Genomic DNA, 22,395 nt, shown 5'->3' with positions numbered 1-22,395 from the left:
CTTTCTGAATCTCTCAATTGAACCTGTATCTACCACACTCTCAGTTAATGCACTGCATACTCTAATTATTCTGCTACAAAGCCCTTTAGCACAACAGTCATGATAATTCTAATTAACTTCCTTTCTGAGAAGCTCTTGAGAAGTTTCTGACAGACATGGCGAACAGTCCTGTGTGGCCAGGAGAGGCCAGCTTGTGCAGCAGATCTGCAATTTTTCTGGTTTGCTGAAACAGTCAGATGGAAGGAATAACTGGGTTCAAGTCTAATGGTCCCTTTGTGGCTGACTGAAAACCAAATTTTTCCATCATTTGTTTTACAAACCAGGTCTTATGGCTTGGGTTAGAAAACAGGATGGATTGTTCCATTTGGTGAATGGAATTCTATGCATCTTCCATCTTCCCAAAACGTGTTGAACTTTGACTGCTGGAGTACTGTGAACAGCTTTGGGCCCCTTTTTCAAGCAAAGATATACTGGCATTGGAGGCAGTCCAGAGAAGGTTCACCAGGCTGATCAATGGTTAGACTAAACTTAGCTGTAAGCTTTGACATCAGTATCATGATGTCAAATGTCAAATATGTCAAATGCAAATAAATGGGAGTGGAGGGACTGATTAGCCACAATGTAAATGAATGGCAATAAAGGCTTAAGGGACTGAATGGTCTATCTCTGTTTCTAAGTGAAGTTGTTGGTATTCATGATTTGAAGATGCCAGTGTAGTACCTTACAACTAAGTTTAGTCTAAACAGAACATTGAAATAAGAATTAGTTTTTAAGGGGCATTTGAAAGAAAGAGATGTTTACAGAATCCAAAACATATGACCCCATTAAATATGAGTAAAAGTAGACCATTCAGCCCTTCAAGCCTGCTGTGCCATCAATAAGATCAAGGCTGAACAAAAGAACTATAGAACTGCTGATTTCAGAAATCAGAAGCATAAACTGAAATTGCTGGGCAAACTCAGCAGGTCTGGTTAAATCTGTGGAGACAAAGCTGAATTAACATTTTGGGTCCAGTGACCCTTCATCAGAACTGGATCAAGGCTGATGTGCTTGTCTTGAATTCTAAAACTGTGGTGCTGGAGGTCAAATCCGGATCACCCCCGCCAAATGCCAGGATTTGAACCAGTATTCCAGAACATTTGCGTGTGCCTCAACTTTCTAAGTGAAGCAATAGTTGTTTATGTAATAATGATCAAGGTGCCACCAACTAATCTTTATAACAAAGATGCCTTTTCTTTAACTTTGGGGTAAATGGTAACACTGCAAAAATATGTTTGGAAGAATGACTGAACAGTGTGAAGGAGTTAGATGAATGTAGCAATAAAAGGAAAACTGGTGAGGTATAACAACAGGGTAACCATTGGTAGTTACATCAACCAGGGAATTTATTCAGTAACAGGACTGTGATGCACGCAGAGGGCACCCAAACTTACCAAAGGCACTGGCATTTCAATTGGCAAATCCCGGAAAAATTGTAGCAATGTCAGAAGTGCATTGGGCGTGGTCAGATGTTTCAGAGTCAGACAATCCACACCATGTGCCACAAATCCAAGAGAACTAAAAAATGTAAAAGATGTTAAAATAAGTCAACATCGTCCTGATGAAGGGCTTTTGCCAAAAATGTCGATTTTCCTGCTCCTCGGATGCTGCCTGACTGGCTGTGATTTTCCAGCACCACTCTAATCTAGATTCTAATTTTCAGCATCTGCAGTTCTCACTTTTGCCATCGTCAATTAGACCAGTAATTGAAAAGCTTATAAAACCAGCATTATAAATTGCAAGGTGGCATTTAACCTCCAAACATTTATTGTGTCTTTTTGTAACCACCTGTATGTATGCCATTAGTTAAAGAGCTTCTGTAATGGTTTAATGTGTGAATCATGCTGCTGATCAGGTAGGGGCTATGTTCAAGGTCTGTGCCAGGGCAGATGAGAGAATTCTGCAACTGCCCTCAGTTACTCCAAGCTATGGAGATGAAGAAACTGCTAAGATCTGTACTTCTGACTTAGCAGGCAGTAAAAACTGTTCAAGAATGTGATGACTGGACAACGTTCAGCACCATTCACAACTACTTAGACACTGAAGCAGCATACCTAAATGAAACAAGAGCTGGGCAACAATCAAATTTGTGCTGGTAAGAGTCAGGCAATGAGCATCTCCAAAAAGACAAAATCTAACTATCACTCCTTGATGTTCAATGGTATTACCATCACTGAATCCAACACAAACAACATCATGGGGGTTATTATGGATCAGAAACTGAACTGGACCAGCCATATAAATACTATAGCTACAAGAGTAAGTCGGAGGCTAGAAATTCTTTAGGGAGCAGACTGTCTCCGCACTTCCTGTCCAAAATCTACGGGATCCTCATCTGGAGTGTGATGGAATATTCCCGGAAAATAGATGCAGCTCCAACACTCAAGAAACTCAACACCTTCTAGAACAAAGCAACTCACGTGATTGGCATTCTATCCATTATCCTCAATGTTCATTTCCTTCAGCACCAATGCACAGTGGCAGCAGTGTATATCATCTACAAGATGCACTGTAGTAACTCACCAAAGTTTCTTTGACTGCATCTTCTAAACTCTGCCATCTTGAATGACACTAGACGCATGGAAACACCATATCTGCAAGTTCCCCTCCAACTCTATTCTCTGAACTATATTACCATTCCTTCACTGTCGCTGCATCAAAACCCTGAAGCTCAAATCTTAACAGCATTGTAGGTGTATCTGTACCCCAAGGATGGCAGCACCTCAAAAAGACAGCTCATCACCTTCTCAAAGGCAGTTAAAGATGGTAATAAATGCTGGTTGAGCCCATGATGCACACAGCCCATGAACATATTTTAAAAATTAAGTTTCAGAGTTGCTATTCATTCATCAAAACAACCCAATGACTATTGTGCTATCCTGCGGTATCTGGTCTTCAATAAACCCAATGGCTCATGTACTTCATGCCTAGAAAAAGAACAGAGCAACTTACATGAAAAGATCTTTGGTCATATTGTGGCCATTTGCTTCTAAAACTTTTCTAAACAGCATTTGTGCCTGCAACATAGGGAAAAACAACTTCATGAAGCATCAAGTGATATAGCAATAACTTCTCTTAATTTCTACATGCACAATTCTGAACACAGCTAAGCCTTTACTTACAAAAAACCTTTAACACTTGGTCCCCTCCTGAACTCTAACTATAGTTCAGAAGACACCCGTCACTACCTTTGATTTCCCTCAAATGGCAACTCTTCAGGAGCAAGAAAAAGAGCGCTAAAAAGCTATTCCAGAACAGGTGTCTTCCCACCAAATCCAGATCTGTCTGTATCCAGAATGCACACGTATACATTTCCAGGATGAGTTTCCAGACAGGGCTCAGGAGCAAGAGACCTGTCCTGTCTCTCCCACTTTAACCCAAATACTTCTTGCTGTAACAAGCTGGGCTACAAAGGAGAAGTGCACATTTACACTTTACAACAGGACTTCAGAGAAAGTTAGTCAAAAGGTGATTGCCAAATTGAAAACATTACCTGTTGCACAGACCATTTCATCTGGCTGGTGACATTGACATTGGACAACAACATGGTCAACTTTGATCTCAAAGTTATTAGAGGAACATCTTTTATAAGAGAATCCAAATCTTTGATCCACTTCATATTGCCAGAAGCCTAACAAAAACATAATGTTGAAATGCATTGTTTTAAAAACAAAATAGACTGAAACATACATTTCTGCCCTTAATATTAGCATACTCAGTAAAATGGGTTTAGCATTGCTGTTTTGGAAGGGACGCAGTATAACTACGGTGCCTCAGATGTGGAACCACCTGAAGGAGTCTCACACTGCTTGGCTTTAGCTGATCTCAGTTGGGACAGTAGCAGAGAGGTTTCAATTGGCCTCAGTATTAATAGACTTAGAATAAAATCTCTACAGTGTGGAAAGAGGCCATTTGACCCAAAGAGTTTGCACCAACCCTCTGAAGAGCACCCCATCCTATCCGTTTAATTGCTGCATTTACGACGGCAACCCACCTAACCTGCACACCTCTGGGCAATTTAGCATGGCCAACCCACCCAACCTACTCATTTATTGACTATGGGAGAAACCAGAGCTCCCGAAGGAAACCCACACAAACACGAGGAGAATGTGCAAACTGCACATAGACAGTCACCCAACGCTGGAATTGAACCCAGATCCCTGGCACCGTGAGACAGCAGTACTAGCCACTGAGCCACTATGCCACCAAAATCTGTTGGAGAAAATGTTTACAACTGGAATTTCTGACTACTATCTCGGGAGCTGCACGTGTGGGCATCAAACAAGATTAATAAAGATTCAGTTGTGACGTTTTCACACGCCAAACTGCCTGCCAGCAATCACCACCTGCATGCAAGTCTGCTCGCTGAGCTGGAAGGTGCATTTTCAGACGTTTCATCACCATACTAGGTAACATCATCAGTGAGCCTCCAGTGAAGGACTCGTGTTATGACCCGCTTTCTATTTATGTGTTTAGGTTTCCTTGGGTTGGTGATGTCATTTCTTGTTGTGACATCATTTCCTATTATTTTTCTCAGAGGATGATAAATGGGATCCAAGTCAATATTTTTGTTGATAGAGATCTGGTTGGAATGCCATGCTTTCAGGAATTCTCGTGCGAGTTTCTGTTTGGTTTGACCTAGAATGGATGTGTTGTCCCAAAGTGGTGTCCTTCCTCATCTGTATGTAAGGACTAATGAAAGTTGGTCATATCCTTTTGTGGCTAGTTGATGTTCATGTATCCTAGCGGCTAGTTTTCTGCCTGTTTGTCCAATGTAGTGTTTGTTACAGTTCTTGCACAGTATTTTGTAAATGACATTAGTTTTGCTTGTTGCCTGTATAGGGTCATTTAAGTTCATTAGCTGATGTTTTTAGTTCCTCTTCGTAGTTCCTCTGTGCTGCAGTGTGCACTGGCTCATTGAAATGCAGCTAATTCTAATGCAGCTTCGTTTTTGAGTGTTAGAATAATTTCTTCTTTTGTTCAGTATTTGGTCTGTATATGGTATTTTCCTGTAGACACTTGTTTAAGCTTCCCACTGTCTGCTCGCTCTACTGCGACATCTAGGAATGGCAGTTTGTTGTTGTTTTCCTCCTCTTTAGTGAATGTTATGCCAGTAAAGATATTACTGATGGTCTTGAAGGTTTCTTCTAATTTGTTCATTCAGTGATAACAAAGGTGTCATCCACATAGCGGATCCAAAGTTTGGGTTGGATGGTTCGCACAGCTGTTTGTTCGAATCTCTGCATTACAGCCTCTGCTAAGAACCCTGATATTGGAGATCCCATGGGTGTTCCGTTTGTCTGTCTGTAGGTTTTATTATTGAAAGCAAAATGGGTGGTAAGGCATAGGTCCACTAGCTTGACAATATTGTCTTTGTTGATGAAGTTGGTGGCGTCTGGTGTATGTGTCTTTCGTTCTCCTAATAGTGTAGGCAGTGTTGCTCTGGCCAGGTTGATGTTGATGGATGTGAACAGGGCAGTCACGTCAAAGGAGACCATTATTTCATCCTCTGCTAACTTGGTGTCTTTGATGGTCTTCAGGAATTCTTGGGTGGAGTGAATGGAGTGGCATGAGTCTTCTTCATCTTTGGCGTAGCTCCTTGGCTAATTTGTACATTGGTGTTCCAGGTAGCAAGACTATCAGCCTGAGGGGGTGTTCCTGGTTTGTGAATTTTGGGCAATCCATAGAAGCATGGTGTGTTGGATCCATCTGGTTTCATTTTTTGAAAGTTTAATTCTCCAGATTTCTTAAGTTTTATTGAGTAAGGCTGTGATTCAGCTCTCTTGCTGTAGGGTCGGGTCTATTGCCACCTGTTGGTAAGCATCGGTATCTGCAAGCAGTACATTCACTTTCTCAATATAGTCTGTTAAGTTTAAAATGACTGTAAAGTGTGCTTTGGCTGCTAGTAGGATAGTGATGTTTTTATCTTCGAGTCCTTCTAGTGCTTTCCTTTCTTGTGTATTGAGTGTATTTTCTTCCTTTTTCATGCTTATTGTTGGTGCAACTGTCTGATGGTTTGCTGTTTTTTTTTCTGTGAGTTCTTTGTCTTTCACTGTTGCTCCTAATGCGGCTAAGAAATCTTTCTGGTCCACATCCTGCAAATTGTGATTTAATCCTCTTACTAAGACGGCTTTTTCAGTGTCTGTTAAGGGTCAGTAAGATAAGTTGTTTATCCAGGCTTCTAGGTTGTCTGTGTTGTTATTTTGTGTGAGTTTGTTGAGTTTTTTCTGTAGGTCTAGTTTTTTTCATTTTCTGTGTATTTCGCTGTCTAATGTCGATGGTTCATTCTACTGTGTCTGTCTATTCATGGTCTGTTCGCATTAGTGAGGAGAGTTTTTTGGTGCAAAATTTCCCAGTTGTACTTACGGAGTCTGCTGTGGGCATCATTAATCATTTCTCTAAGCAATCTTGGCCGTTTTGCTCTGCTATTCTTTTGACAATTGGGTGTTAAGGGGAGGTTTGTATTTAAGAAATTTAGGTAGTGCCTGATTGTTGTGGTTCTGTTCGCCGAGCTGGAAGTTTTTGTTGCAAACGTTTCGTCCCCTGGCTAGGCGACATCATCAGTGCTTGGGAGCCTCCTGCCAAGCGCTTCTTTGATGTTTCCTCCGGTGTTTATAGTGGTCTGTCCCTGCCGCTTCCGGTTGTCAGTTTCAGCTGTCCGCTGTAGTGGTTGGTATATTGGGTCCAGGTCGATGTGTTTGTTGATGGAGTTTGTGGATGAATGCCATGCCTCTAGGAATTCCCTGGCTGTTCTCTGTCTGGCTTGCCCTATGATAGTAGTGTTGTCCCAGTCGAATTCATGTTGCTTGTTGTCTGCGTGTGTGGCTACTAAGGATAGCTGGTCGTGTCGTTTCGTGGCTAGTTGATGTTCATGTATGCGGATTGTTAGCTGTCTTCCTGTTTGTCCTATATAGTGTTTTGTGCAGTCCTTGCATGGTATTTTGTACACTACATTCGTCTTGCTCATGTTAGGTATCGGGTCCTTCGTTCTGGTGAGTTGTTGTCTGAGCGTGGCTGTTGGTTTGTGTGTTTCCTTAGGCATTTGTGCAGCAAGTACAACTGTTCGCACAGGTGGCGCTCTGTTGGATGGTGTTGGTTTCCCATTTTTGGGCCAGTTTTAGCATTTTGCGCCCATAGGCGTTAGTGAGTTTTGAGAGGATTTGTAGCTCAGGTTGAGGTTCTGGATGTTTGCTCCCTGACCTGGAAGGTTCGTTTTCAGACGTTTCGTCACCATACTAGGTATCATCAGTGAGCCTCCGGTGAAGCACTGGTGTTATGACCCGCTTTCTATTTATAAACACATGCATCTGCCTATCTCTGACCATCACACCCATCATGCATGATTGGTTCATAGGAGCATAATAGCAGTAAGTAAAGTCTCCTATCCAGTGACTTATAACATTCAGCATAAGGAGGGTGAAAATGGAGGAAAAGAGAGGGAACAAAACAATCTTCTGAATCAAACGATTATTGGCAAAACTATATCCAAATTGGAAAGGATAGTATTTAATATAATTAAGAAAGTGGCTAACGAGCCTGATTTAGAAGACAGATTTCTGTGATCAGGTTACTGAGCAGTCCACTATTACCAAATCCTGACAAATGAATGGTTCAGGTGTCCGGCTTACTGTAAACTTGAGAACTTGTTCTTGGCCCAGGTTCAGATAAGGTGTCAGAATACCTTAACTAATCATTCATCTCTATCAGTTTCAGTTATCATTTGCAAAGAAACTTCACACTGCCAAATCCCTTTATAAACCATAGCCTTATCAATTATTCAGGGCCCTTCCAGCACAAAGCCCTATGCTCTGCTACATTTATCAACCAATACTTCCTCATAAATGTGATCAAATATTAAAATTATTTTAAATGTTAGTTCCCTGGTGTAAATGATAATGAGTCAAAATTGTTGTCTTCCAACACAAAGTTGGAATTGAGAAGGTGTGATGCAACTTCCCAGAGATAAAAATGAATATACAGCTTCTTATGGAGAAGATGAAGAGCTGGTGCTCAAAATAAAAAATGAATTTGATTGAGTAAATAAGAACAAACGGATTCCAGTGGTAGAAGAGGCAGTAAGCAGACAGCACAGCTTCAATGTGAACAGCAAAAGAACCGGCGGTGACAGATAGAGCTTATGCTTGAAATGTCGACTCTCCTGCTCCTCAGATGCTGCCTAACCAGCTGTGCTTTCCCAGCACCACACTTTTTGACTCTGATCTCCAGCATCTGCAGTCCTCATTTTTTCCCGGACTTAGTGATTCAAGTTTTATGACAATTCTACTTAGTTTAAAACAGCATATTTCCTTCGAGATTTCTCTACAGGCCCCCAACCTTCAAACTCTTAAAAATGTCAGTTTGACTCAGCGGCAGCACTCCTGCCTCTAGATCAGGGGTCAATCTTTATTTCACAGTTTGAGAATGTAACTTAGGTTGGCAGTGCAGGGTAGCACAAAGGGAGATGGCCCTCTCTTTTGAAGTTGACATTGAATTACAAACCTGTCTACCTGTTCAGGTGAATGTTATGGATCAATTTGAAAAGGAAGGCAGCTGTCCTAGCTGTCAATTCCTCTCCTAACAAAACAGATAAGCTGGTTAGTTTTATTTCCAATACGGGGCACCAAGCCATCTAAAACCTGGAACCCTGTATCCCTCCTGACACCAGTTACATGAGCCATGCTCAGACAACAACTCACCAGAACGAAGGACCCAATACCCAACATGAGCAAAACGAATGTAGTGTACAAAATACCATGCAAGGACTGCACAAAACACTATATAGGACAAACAGGAAGACAGCTAACAATCCGCATACATGAACATCAACTAGCCACGAAACGACACGACCAGCTATCCTTAGTAGCCACAAACGCAGACAACAAGCAACATGAATTCAACTGGGACAACACTACTATCATAGGGCAAGCCAGACAGAGAACAGCCAGGGAATTCCTAGAGGCATGGCATTCATCCACAAACTCCCATCAACAAACACATCGACCTGGACCCAATATACCAACCACTACAGCGGACAGCTGAAACTGACAACCGGAAGCGGCAGGGACAGACCACTATAAACACCGGAGGAAACATCAAAGAAGCGCTTGGCAGGAGGCTCCCAACCACTGATGATGTCGCCTAGCCAGGGGACGAAACGTTTGCAACAAAAACTTCCAGCTCGGCGAAGAGAACCACAACAACGAGCACCCGAGCTACAAATCTTCGCACAAACTTTGAACCAGTTACATGAGCACAGTTAAATGTGCACCTAGTAAGGGTTGAATGCTTTTTTTAAACTAAAGAGTGGTGTTGGAATTTTCTTGGGATCTCTCCTGCCTTATTTTGGAAATTTGATAGATAAGGGAATACTGAAATTGAAATTTCAACTGCCTAAATCAATGGGGAAAGAAAGAAGGAAAGAAAAACAAATAATGTGCATTTCCAAATGTCCTTTTACAAATCCAGAATGCCTCAAAGAACCTTACGGGCAATGAAATATTTCTTAATGTGTGCACTGCTGTAATACATGTGTAATTATAGCCAATTTGCAGACAAACCCCCAGAAACAGTCATGTGATTGTGACCAGATATGACTTTGGTTGAGGGAAAAATATTGACGAAGATTCCAGGAAGAAGGCCCCTACTTTTCTAGAAATGCTACCAAGGCATATTTTATATCCACTTTATATAACTAATGGAGCCTCAGTTAAAAGTCTCAACCAAAGGCAGCCTCTTCAACAAAGGGAGCAATCCGTGGAGAGTTTAGGCTTAACCACCTGGAGTACGACTTAAACCACAATCTTCTAAGAAGCGAAGAAGCTACCCACTGAGTTAGTCTGATGCTAAGGTACAAAGCACCGCAATGACAATGAGGAAAAGGGAGATGTTGAGAGACAATTTTCCAATACTAACCCATAGCTTGTTTACAATGATCAGCTTCTGAACAGGACTGAGTTTCCATTCATACTCTGCCATACTGGGCATGGCATGCACCAGTAAAGCTGTCGGAATGACTTGCAGAATTGAAGGGTTGAGACCAATTACTAATGACCCCAGGTTGCTCAGCAACTCCTCTGTAATCTACAGAGAGAAACAGACTGTGAACAATGCTTCAAATCAAATCCACAAACTGACAGATAGGGCACAAACCAGTTTACTTCAAATCAATGTAATACTTACCGATGCATTTTGAAGTATCTTGTCAGTTATTTCCCTTGCCTGAAATAAATGTTATAAATATTACTGTTTAATTTCTAAGAAATCACTGCGTTGGAGTTGTATTGGAACTGCTGAATCTCATAGTGCTTTAAAGCTTTCTTTCCACAACCCATTGAGAATATAACGTTTTCTTGCCAGCCAATTATTCTCTCCTCACCTGCTCCCTTCCCAACATCATCACAGACCCTATCTTCCCTTCTCCTGTCGCAAGGCAGGAAGTTCATTTTCTCTTGGCTCGCCACCCAAACACAAGTATGAGAACAATAGTTCAAAACAATTTGTTAAAATATACTTGGGTCTCTGTGCAAAACATAAAGAAGCAAAATTAAAGAAAAAAATTACCTGCACAGGAGAAAAAGTCATTGCACTGAGTTCCGGAAGCATTCCTTGTATTTGTGCAGGTTGAAGTTGTTTTATGAAGGACAACCCAAGGATTGGAAGAAGGCCAGCCATACTTAATAATTCATCATGCATCAAGATTTCTTGATTGGTTACACTGGTTGTTCTGACCAAAACCTCTGTGAGCTGTACAAGGGAGGAATAAGATTCCTAACATTATGCAAACAGTTTTAGACTTTTCTAAAAACATTTCCATATACCTCTAAAATACTTCACGGCATGGATTACCACATGTCAGGGGTAACAAAGCATGGTGCAAAATGAGCGACAGGGAAAGTGAAACAAGAGGTGAATGCGATGTTCATTATTCACAAGACTTTTCAATAACTTTCAGAGAAACAGTTCATGGTAAATCACAGAAGAAGTTGTTTTGCTTTTCTTATTGTCCTTTGCTGTAAATCTCATTGTGCTTTCATGCTGACATGAAAGTTAACAAAAATAAAAGCCTCTTCAATATGATGGTGGTAAATAATAAAGGTTTTTGTTAGGTAATGATACATAGGATTATTAATATATAAATCAACACACGGCGTTCACATACACTAAGGTAAAGCCGCCTTAGTTCCAGAGGACCATCAGGCTCTTTGCTCATTACTGATGACTGGTGGTGAATTTAATCTGAGGGTGATCAGGCTGCAAGGTGAGACATGGAAAAGGCAAGACCTTCATGGTAACCTCAGTAGATGTAGAAATTGAACCCACACTGCTGCTTCACCCTGCATTGCAGACCAGGCATCCAGCCAACTGAACTAACCAATCCCTTGTTACAACATGATTAAATTGTGAATGGATAGAATTTGCTGGTTGACAATTGGACATCTCACCATTTTTGAAGATTTACACACTAATCGGGCATTTAAAAGTTTACTGCAGAAAGTTGGGGCTCATAATTAACAGCAATAAGCACTCTTAACACTGAGGTATAAACCTTAGAGGTTTATACAGTCATGAGGGGCATTGGTAAGGTGAATAGGCAAGGTCTTTTCCCCAGAATATAGAAGTCCAGAACTAGAGGGCATAACTTTAAGGGGAGAAGGGAAAGATTTGAAAGGAATCTGAGGGGCAACATTTTCACACAGTGGGTGGTGCGCTTGTAGAACTGCCAGAGGAAGTGGTAGAAGCAGGAACAATTACAACATTTTAAAGACATGGATAGGAAATGATTTGGAGATGCTGGTGTTGGACTGGGGTGTACACAAGTTACAAATCACACAATATCAGGTTATAGTCCAACAGGTTTAATTGGAAGCACACTAGCTTTCGGAGCGCCGCTCCTTCATCAGGTGGTTACGGCGCTCCAAAAGCTAGTGCTTCCAATTAAACCTGTTGGACTATTACCTGATTTGGAGATGCTGATGTTGGACTGGGGTGTACAAAGTTAAAAATCACACAACACCAGGTTATAGTCCAACAGGTTTAATTGGAAGCACACTAGCTTTCAGAGCGATGCTCCTTCATCAGGTGATAGTGGAGGGCTCAATCCTAACACACAGAATTTATAGCAACAATTTACAGTGTGATGTAACTGAAATTATACATTGAAAAACTGATTGTCTGTTAAGCCTTTCATCTGTTAGAATACAGTGATAGTTTCACTTGGTGTTGTGTGATTTGTAACCTTGGATAGGAAAGGCTGAGATGGATATGAGCCAAATACAGGCAAGTGGGAATAATTCAGTTTAGGAAACCTGGTCGGAATGAGGAGTTGGGCTGTGCTGTATGATTTGATGACATGACAAGTGTTAAGGCAATGCCACTACTAAATCTCACTGGCTCAGGAACTGCTAGAGATTTTTAACAAGCAAAATCTATTTTTTCTTCTATTGCATTTCTGGTTCTTTCTTTCTTTGATACCAATCTCGCCCTCTCTGTTGTTCTGATATGACTAATTCACCTGATTTCTTTCTGTTTTGTGACTGTTATTTCTCAAGGAGTAAGATTGATGGCTCCATCATTCACAAAGGTCCCCAATGTCCTGTTGCTCTCGTGGTATAATTATCAGCTCACACTTCTAGCAAGAATATTACCCAGAGTCATAGAGGTGTCCAGCATGGAAACAGACCCTTTCCAACTCGTCCATGCCGACCAGATATCCTACATTAATCTAGTCTCATTTACCAGTACTTGGCCCATATCCTGCTAAACCCTTGTTATTCATATACCTATCCAGAGGCCTTTTAAATGTTGTAATTGTACCAGCCTCTACCACTTCCTCTAGCAGCCCATTCCATACACACACCACCCTCTGGGTGAAAATATTGCCCCTTAGCTCCCTTTTAAATCCTTCACCTCTCATCTTAAATCTATGCCGTCTAGTTTTGGACTCCCCCATCCCAGGGAAAAGACCTTGTCTAATCACCCCTCATGATTTTATAAGTCTATGTAAGGTCACCCATCAGCCTCAGACACTCCAGGGAAAAAAGACCCAGCCGATTCAGCCTCTCCCTTTATCTCAAATCCTCCAACCCTGGCAACATCCTTGTAAACCTCTTCTGAACTCTTTCAAGTTTCATAACATCCTTCCGAAAGGAAGGAGACCAGAATTGCCATGCAATATTCCAAAAGTGGCATAACCAATGTCCTGTACAGCCGCAATATGACCTCTTAAACCCCAGACTCAATGCACAGACCAATAAAGATAAGCACATCAAACGCCTTCTTACTATCCGATCTACCTGCCAATACACTTTTAAGGAACTATGAACCTGCACTGCAAAGTCTCTTTGCTCAGTAACACTCCCCAGAACCTTACCATTAAATGTCTAAGCCCTGCCCTGATTTGCCTTTCAAAAATGCAGCACCTCACATTTATTTAAATTAAACTCAACATGACACTCCTCAGTCCATTGGCCCATCTGATCAAGATCCCATTGTACTCTGAGGTAACCATCTTCGCTGTCCACTACATTTCCAATTCTGATGTCATCTATAAACTTACTAAGCATACCTCCTATGTTCACATCAAAATCATTTATATAAATGATGAAAAGCAGTGGACCCAGCACTGATCCTTGTGCATGCCGTTGGTCACAGGCCTTCAGTTTTAAAAACAACCCTCCACCACCACCCTTTGTCTTCTACCTTCGAGCCACTTCTATATCCAAATTGCTAGTTCTCCCTGTATTCCATGTGATCTAACCTCACTAACCAGTCTACCACGAGGAACCTTGTCGAACACCTTACTGAAGTCCTAAGAGATCATGTTCACCGCCTGCCCTCATCAATCGTCTTTGTTACTTCTTCAAAAAACTCAAATTAGTGAGACATGATATCCCATGCACAATGTCATGTTGACTATCCCTAATCAGTCCTTCTCTTTCCATATATACGCAAACTTTGTCCCTCAGGATTATCTCCAACAATTGGATTAGGGTCTGGACAGGATCTCAATGATAGAGGTTAACTCACCAATTCATTAGGAACAAAGATTTGATCCCCAATGCATTTCAGTATCTGTTTCTTGATGATATCAAACACTTGCAGATTCTGTTTGTAGAATCTTAGGTCCTGAGTAGTTGCAGAACACATCAATCTGCCCAGTCTAAAAATGGGAAAAAAAATACCAGTGAGAGATACCTGTTAAATTAAGAAGGGATGCATCTATTTTTCAATTGTCTGCAACATTTATTTACCCATTCCTTTAAAAGGGAGAATACTTGAATAGGAAGAAATTAAAGAAAATTCAAGGGCTAGGAAAGATCACATAGTCTACTGAAGCTGCTGTGCCTTGTACTTCAAGGTTATGAATCCATACCAATCCAAACTGATCAAGAACATGCATTTAGCCAGGAGTTTCTTCAAGCACTATATGTAACTTTTTAAAAGTTTTAATTTTTTAATTTTTACTAACCTCTAGTTATATTATTCAGTACAAAAGACTGGGAATAGCAAAGAAGAGTTGCAGGAAATAAAAACAAGAGTTAAAAGACAGGGCACCACAGAAGTATGCATCAGAATGACTCCAAGATGCGGTACTGGGGCTGACCACGTCAAGAGCAACACTAGTGAACCAAAGGTTCTGAAGAAGGGCTTATGCCCGAAACGTCGATTCTCCTGCTCCTTGGATGCTGCCTGACCTGCTGCGCTTTTCCAGCAACACATTTTTCAATCAAAGGTAAGGATGCTCAGCTGCTGGACAATCAAAAAGGACATAAAAAGAGTGGAACTCTTTTAGGAGATCCTCAACATGACCCCAGTTCCTTATTTGCGTTCAGTGACAGCACTGCAGCATGGGATGTCCACTGGGAAGCAATCAGATCAGGGATTCAAAGAGCCAAGAAAAAAACTGAAGGCAAACCTGGCACCTGGAATCGACAGGATAGCAACAAAGCAGTATACACATGGTAAGAACACTATCAGAGTTCAGAAGATCAACAAGATAGGGGCAGCATGATGGTTCAGTGGTTAGCACTGCTGCCTCACAGCGCCAGGGACCTGGAGTCGATTCCAGCTTTGAGCGACTGTGTGTGAAGTTTGCACATTTTCCCTATTTCTGCATGGGCTTCTGCCAAATACTCAAGTTTCATTCCACAGTCCAAAGATGTGCAGATTACATGGATTGGCTATGCTAAATTGTCCATTGTGTGCAGGCTAGGTGAATTAGCAGGGTAGAAGCGGAGTCACGGGGATAGGGTAGGAGGCTGAGGCTTGGTTTGTGTGGAATGCTGTTCGGAGGGTCAGTGCAGACCTAATCAACTGAATGGCCTCTTCCCACACTGCAGGGATCCTATGTTTCAGATCTGGACAACGAAGGTCATTTTGAGGTGAAACGTAGTTGTCAATCTGCAAATGGGAATCTCAGTGACTGCAACAACTCAAAGGTTACAACAGCGCTGTCAGTATCTGGATAGATCATCAACAGATTGAAAGCAGAAGCAGACATGCTTCATGAAGAACAGACATGGTTTTGGGATGGCAGATTATACAAGATCTTTATGCTCGGCAACATTACAGTACAATGTCTAGAGTAACAGAAGTGATTAGTTAAAATTAATTTAAATGTGTTTATTAAAACGCTTTCATGCTTTTCCAAGAGAATAAAGCATGTTTTGATTTCATTGGGTGTATATTAGGTGGCGGCATATGGGAGAGGGGATTAACAGTATCTAAATTTTTTTCAGTATTCATGGGAAGTGGATGGTGAGGACTCAGTGTATCTTAACTAAGCCACTCATTGTTTTCTGCGTTCAACAAGGTCCCTCAACTGGATCATCTTGAGCCTGATAGCCTAACCTTGTCTCCTCGCACATTCCTTAGAACCTTACTTATTGATCTTCTCTACAACATTGCCAAAGCTCACACATCCAACTTGCACCTAATTTCCAGCCGAAAATCAGTAAGTCATCAGTAAGTCTCTCAAGTGACTGCATTACTTACGACTCAAACTCAGCAGCTGTCATTGCACTTCCCTCTTTTAAGATGCTATGAATGACAAACCTTTCCTGGACTGTAGTTAAATTATTCATCAACAGCACATTCAATGAGTTGAGTATCTGGGAATACAATAAAAAAAAGATTAAGGAAAGCAGTCAGCTCACTCAGTAGTTCCATATCAGAGAATTGTAACTAGCACAAACAGTCCACATAACAAACTCCATCAGTTAGCAGTCTCATAGACTATGCAAACAAGAGAGTAAATTACTGTTAGGAACTTGACAGCAAATCATTTCCTGACACAAAGATGGGAAAGGGAAGGGATTTGCAGGAAGGTGGGAGCATTTGCATGGTAACATCCCATTCCGGACACTTGAACACAAGATCTAGACAGATGCTACAATGCAGTAATGATGACGTGCTGCACTCTCAAAACACTAAATTTTGGATAAGATCATAAACTTAGGTTTAATCAATCCTCTCAGATGGAGGCAAAGGATCCTGTATTATTGTTCTGAAAAAGTGTAAGGTAATTTGTCACAGTCAAATGATCAATGCATGTTCCTGAAACATTAAAAAATGATATGCTCATGAACAAACATGTCTGAGAGGGTCTTGTGTGCTTCAAACATACCTCTGTACTGCTATCATAGAGTGTCAGAGGATGCCCTAATGTAAACACTGCCACAGAAATTCTCTTTTTATTCCTGTGTTGTAGTACCTGTAGTCGGGTCAGAAGCTGAAATTTTTCAAACGGTAGGTATACCAGCAGGCTACTGACTTGATGCAGGAATTTCAAAGACCATGTGGTGATATTGCTATACTGCCCAGAATCCACTGCCCATTGGGCAAAGGCTCGTCTCTGGTCACTGGACAGTTTTCCAAAGCTTTGATTAACCATGTACAATCTGGAAACATAAAAGAAACTGTAAGGGCAGAGCCTGCTATAATACCCTTTACCAAACAGCAAACTCGACAACAGTTGACCATGCGTGGATTTTATCAAAACAAGTGACTGCATTTGGCTTAAATTGAGAGTACATACCTTTTAAATTGACATTGATATGGCCATCTAACACAAAAGTCATAAAAATTGCATTTGTTGGACGTTCTATGTGAGGCATATTCATTAGGCATGTTCACTCGCTGCGCTGATACAAAGATAAACAATCCTATCTCCGTGAACCTGATAACAGGGTTCGCCTGCGATATTGCTGAAAATGTGTTGCTGGAAAAGCACAGCAGCTCAGGCAGCATCCAAGGAGCAGGAGAATCGACGTTTCGATCATGAGCCCTTCTTCAGGATTCCTGAAGGGATCATGCCCGAAACGTCGATTCTCCTGCTCCTTGGATGCTGCCTGACCTGCTGCGCTTTTCCAGCAACACATTTTCAGCTCTGATCTCCAGCATCTGCAGTCCTCACTTTCTCCTAGCCTGCGATATACATGAGTCTTATTTTCTCTGTAAACTGGAACTCATCAGAATTCATGTGTGTATCTGAGTCTGTTTCCAAGTCCCTGTGTTTGCTGACCTACAATGACTCAGAGGCCAGAATGCCTCAAGTTTTAAAATCATATCCTTCAGGGAATCCTGAGGTACAGGATGTACATGTATTTGGAAAGGTAAACACTGATTAGGGATAGTCAACATGGCTTTGTGCGTGGGAAATCATGTCTCACAAACTTGATTGAGATTTTTGAGGAAGTAACAAAGAGGATTGATGAGGACAGAGCGGTAAATGTGATCAATATGGACTTCAGTAAGGTGTTTGACAAGGTTCTCCATGGGAGACTGATTAGCAAGGTTAGATCTCATTGAATACAGGGAGAACTAGCCATTTGGATACAGAACTGGCTCAAAGGTAGAAGACAGAGGGTGGTGCTGGAGGGTTGTTTTTCAGACTGGAGGCCTGTGACCAGTGGAGTGCCACAAGGATCGGTGCTGGGTCCTCTACTTTTTGTCATTTACATAAATGATTTGGATGCGAGCATAAGAGGTACAGTTAGTAAGTTTGCAGAGGACACCAAAACTGGAGGTGTAGTGGACAGTGAAGAGGGTTACCTCAGATTACAGCAGGATCTTGACTAGATGGGCTAATGGGCTGAGAAGTGGCAGATGGAGTTTAGTTCAGATAAATGTGAGGTGCTGCATTTTGGTAAAGCAAATCTGAGCAGGACTTATGGTAAGGTCCTAGGGAGTGTTGCTGAACATAGAGACCTTAGAGTGCAGGTTCATAGCTCTGTGAAAGTAGAGTCGCAGGTAGATAGGATAGTGAAGGTGGTGTCTGGTATGCTTTCCTTTATTGGTCAGAATAATGAGTACAGGAGTTGGGAGGTCATGTTGCGGCTGTACAGGACATTAGTTACGCCAGTGTTGGAATATTGCGTGGAATTCTGGTCTCCTTCCTATCGGAAAGATGCTGTGAAACTTGAAAGGGTTCGGAAAAGATTTACAAGGATGTTGCCAGGGTTGGAAGATTTGAGCTACGGGAGTTCCTGAACAGACTGGGGCTGTTTTCCCTGGAGCATCAGAGGCTGAGGGGTGACCTTATAGAGGTTTACAAAATTATGAGGGGCATGAATAGGGTAAATAGGTAAAGTCTTTTCTCTGGGGTCGGGGGGTCCAGAACTAGAGGGCATAGGTTTAGGGTGAGAGGGGAAAGATATAAAAGAGACCTATGGGGCAACGTTTTCACACAGAGGATGGTATGTGTATGGAATGAGCTGCCAGAGGAAGTGGTGGAGGCTGGTACAATTGCAACATTTAAGAGGCAGTCGGATGGGTATATGAATAGGAAGGGTTTTAGGGATATGGGCTGGGTGCTGGCAGGTAGGACTAGATTGGGTTGGAATATCTGGTCAGCATGGACGAGTTGGACCGAAGGGTCTGTTTCCATGCTGTACATCTCTATGACTCTATTTCAAATCATTCCATGGCCCCATACTCTCTCTCAATCTCTAACCTCGTTGAGCTACATAACCCTCAGATTTATGTGCTCCTCTAATTGTGACCTCTTGCAAATCCCCAAATTTAATTGTACAAATATAGTGATATAGTATCACAATTATATTTATGATTTTTAACTATTATCAGTCAATGATAATCTTTGTGAACACATAACACCATTGTAACACAAAGAGGAAGATAACAAACAATAAAGAAATGACACAAATAATCAAACACAGATCTTAAGCCGTTGACAGGATGTGCAACGCACACTTGCTCTTTGTCCAAGATTGCTGGAAGAGCTTGGATCTCAGATGCTGACAGAAGTGGTAGGAAATTATCAAACTCTGGAAAGATATTTGGATCGACAAGCAGGATTCTGTTGAAGTAAATAGCCGCCATGACTCGCTTCAAATCATCCTGAATCTGAAATTAAAACCAGAACTCTTAAAGTAAAAATCACTATTTCAGAATCAGAAAAATTAAACATACTTCAAATTGAAAATCAATATTTATATAATGTATAAAATTTTGAAGTTTAAAGATTCCATTGCATGATCTTAATAGATGTCTTTCACTCACTGGGGATCACTCTGCTTTTAAATAACACTTCTCTATCTTGCTTTGCTGAATAACATCACATCTTTTCTCAATCAATGTCAGACAATCCACAAGAGATCTGGGCAGTATAAGGAGCAATGAAGTTGCCATATATAGATAAAACACAGATCCTTAATTGCTACTATATCACAAGTACCACATTTCGAACATTCAGTATTAAGTAATTATATATAAATCATGTAGGTCACCTTTAATGGAAGTAAGTCTACATGGTTGGTGAGGTGAGCCCACCCAGGGGGATATATTGTTAGTCAGAGGAAGTGTTAGGATTCTGCAGTTGCACATGACACTTCAGCAGTTCTACTCACTTAATGTTCATTCTTGATCTTTTTTTATCAACTGGTTTGATATTACCTTTCCATATTAATATGTGCAATTTATATCCAATTAAGTAGGAAGCATTTAATTGCCTCATAACGAATAGTGGCCCTTAACTGAACCTTTGTAAAAGGATCTCTCACAAGGGATCACAAGCCAGGGAAAGGAGATAAGTCAATAGGTGAGTCACCACAAATTCATTCAAGTATCAAAGCTGGTGATACCTTGGGTATCACACCCACCTCTGTATCAGACAGCCAGAGACTTGTCACTCTCAGTACAGCACTGAGAGAATGCAGGATTGTCAGAGTTGGTATCTTTCAAATGATATGTTAAACCAAAGTCCCATCTTCAAGCTCAAGTAGATCCTATGACATTACTAGGAAGAGGAGCAGGGGAGCTATCCCAGATGCATGGCCAATATCCATCCCTCTGCTAACATTATTATAACAGGTAAGGCCATTACTGCATTGTTGGTTCCAGAAGTTGGTTACAAATTACGTGCTACATTTATGTTACAATTCCTATACTTCAAAATTTCATTGGCTACTTCGCACACAAGGACATCACGAAATTGTGAAAAGAGCAGCAAGAATTGCAAATCTCTCCATTTTCAGATTGTATCTTCTTTTCAGCTAGACACAATGGGGCCTAGAGTAGGAGACCACTAACTAAATACTTAAAATGGATTAAAAAAACTCACATATGCTTTGATTCTCTTTAGTAGTGATATTGCAAAAAAGTGTTTTCTGGTTAACTTAATGCTGTGCATGTCAAGAGGTTAATAATAAATGGCATCAAATAACACACCTGCAAACCATTCCAGTTTGTGTTTAAAAGCTGTAGGAGCTGCTTTGCAGCTTGAATGTCGAGTGCAAAAAGCACCCCTTCAAGATCGACCGCAGAAAGTTTCAGATACTCCTGTTTTTGGAGGGCAAGAAAAAAAATCAGTGAGAAACACAACAACAGTAATTTCTATAGGGCTACTACCTGGATAAAAACATACAATTGTATTGGCACTGATTTAGTTCCACTGTGCTGTATGGGTATGTAATATGGAGCATTGCGAGCTATGTATAATGTTTAAATCAAAAGCAGCATAACTAAACTTCCATAGATGGCAAGTTGCTGACATAGAGACAGAGATATTAATTTCTGATTTAGAATTTGCCCACCATTGAGACAACGGCCCATTCGATTCTTAAGGCGCACAAATTCCAACAAGACAAAGACATGAAAAAGAAATACAAGAGGGATTATTACAGATCTCATGATATCCCTTGTAAGGACCAGGAATAACTTATCTAATTGCAGACTTGCAGTTCAGAAGATATTTATGACTGACCACATATACTGGAAGCTCAAAACACAATGCTCACCACTGGAAGATGAAACTGCCTGGCTTCAGGATATAGCCCCTGGAATTGGCTTGGTCCGCTATGACTATAGGATGGGCCTCTGACTTCAGAATCTACCATTTCATTTCAGGATACACAAATAATTACCATGTACAGGGTGCGAGAGGAAACTGAACAACAGAATGAGGGAGGACTTGGCTAAAGTAGACTGGAAACAAAGATTTTATGGTGGGACAGTTGATGAGCAGTGGAGGACTTTCAAAGCAATTTTTCAAAATGCTCAGCCAAAGTATATCCCAGTGAAAAAGAAGGACTGTAAGAAAAAGGGGTGTCTAAGGAAATGAGGGAGGCTATCAAATTGAAAAAGAAGGCATACAAAGTGGCCAGGAATAGCAGGAAACTAGAAGATTGGGAAAACTTTAAAGGTCAACAGAAAGCCACAAAAATAATTACATCGAAAAGTAAGATAGAACATGAGAAAAAACTAGAACAGAATATAAAGTCAGATAGCAAATGTTTCTATAAATATATCAAACGAAAAAGAGTGGCTAAAGTAAAAGCTAGTCCTTTAAAGGTAAGAGTAATAGTAAAAAGGATTACTACTTGTTTGGCAAAAAGTTGCAGCATGCTGCTATGCAGAAGGACTTGGGTGTCTGTGTGTATGAATCACAGAGGGTTGGTCTCCAGGTACAAGTAATTAGGAAGGCAAATGGAATTTTGTCCTTCATTGCTAAAGGGATTGAGTTTAAAAGCAGGGAGGTTATGGTGCAGCTGTACAGGGCACTGATGAGGCCGCTGAGTGCAGGTTTGATCTCTCTACTTGAGAAAGGATGGACTGGCACTAGAGGAGAAGCAGCAGAGGTTCAACTAGGTTGATTTCGGAGCTGAGGGGTATGGCTTATGAGGAGAGACTGAGTAGACTGGGATTATATTCATTGGAATTTAGAAGAATGAGGGGGCATCTTATAGAAATATAAAAATTAACAAAAGGGATAGATAAGATAAAAGTAGAGAGGATGTTTCCACTGGCAGGTGAAACTAGGACAAGGGGGCATAGCCTCAAAATTAAGGGGAGCAGATTTAGGACTGAATTTAAAAACTTCTTCACCCAGAGGGTTGTAAA

The 22,395-nt window shown here is 41.1% G+C and overlaps 1 protein-coding gene across 1 annotated transcript in view; it reads right to left on the bottom strand.

Moving 5' to 3' along the window:
* Nucleotides 1-22,395, bottom strand: part of strc1 (stereocilin 1) — an 83,855-nt gene that overhangs the window by 31,243 nt on the left and 30,217 nt on the right. The window contains exons 6-16 of the mRNA XM_087981440.1: nt 20,725-20,835; nt 19,247-19,401; nt 16,751-16,937; nt 16,033-16,148; nt 14,065-14,197; nt 10,600-10,782; nt 10,219-10,257; nt 9,952-10,119; nt 3,533-3,670; nt 2,992-3,056; nt 1,434-1,557 (exon numbers count right to left, since the gene is read on the bottom strand). Of these exons, the coding sequence (XP_087837566.1) occupies nt 1,434-1,557; nt 2,992-3,056; nt 3,533-3,670; nt 9,952-10,119; nt 10,219-10,257; nt 10,600-10,782; nt 14,065-14,197; nt 16,033-16,148; nt 16,751-16,937; nt 19,247-19,401; nt 20,725-20,835 (1,419 nt within the window). The remainder of the gene's footprint in view (nt 1-1,433; nt 1,558-2,991; nt 3,057-3,532; nt 3,671-9,951; nt 10,120-10,218; nt 10,258-10,599; nt 10,783-14,064; nt 14,198-16,032; nt 16,149-16,750; nt 16,938-19,246; nt 19,402-20,724; nt 20,836-22,395) is intronic.

This window comes from Chiloscyllium plagiosum, unplaced genomic scaffold (assembly GCF_037043375.1).
Source record: "Chiloscyllium plagiosum isolate Xiang-an unplaced genomic scaffold, Cpla_swu_hap1 HiC_scaffold_39, whole genome shotgun sequence".
NCBI classification, from domain to species: Eukaryota; Metazoa; Chordata; class Chondrichthyes; order Orectolobiformes; family Hemiscylliidae; genus Chiloscyllium; species Chiloscyllium plagiosum.
This window is presented reverse-complemented; position numbering and strand designations above follow the sequence as displayed.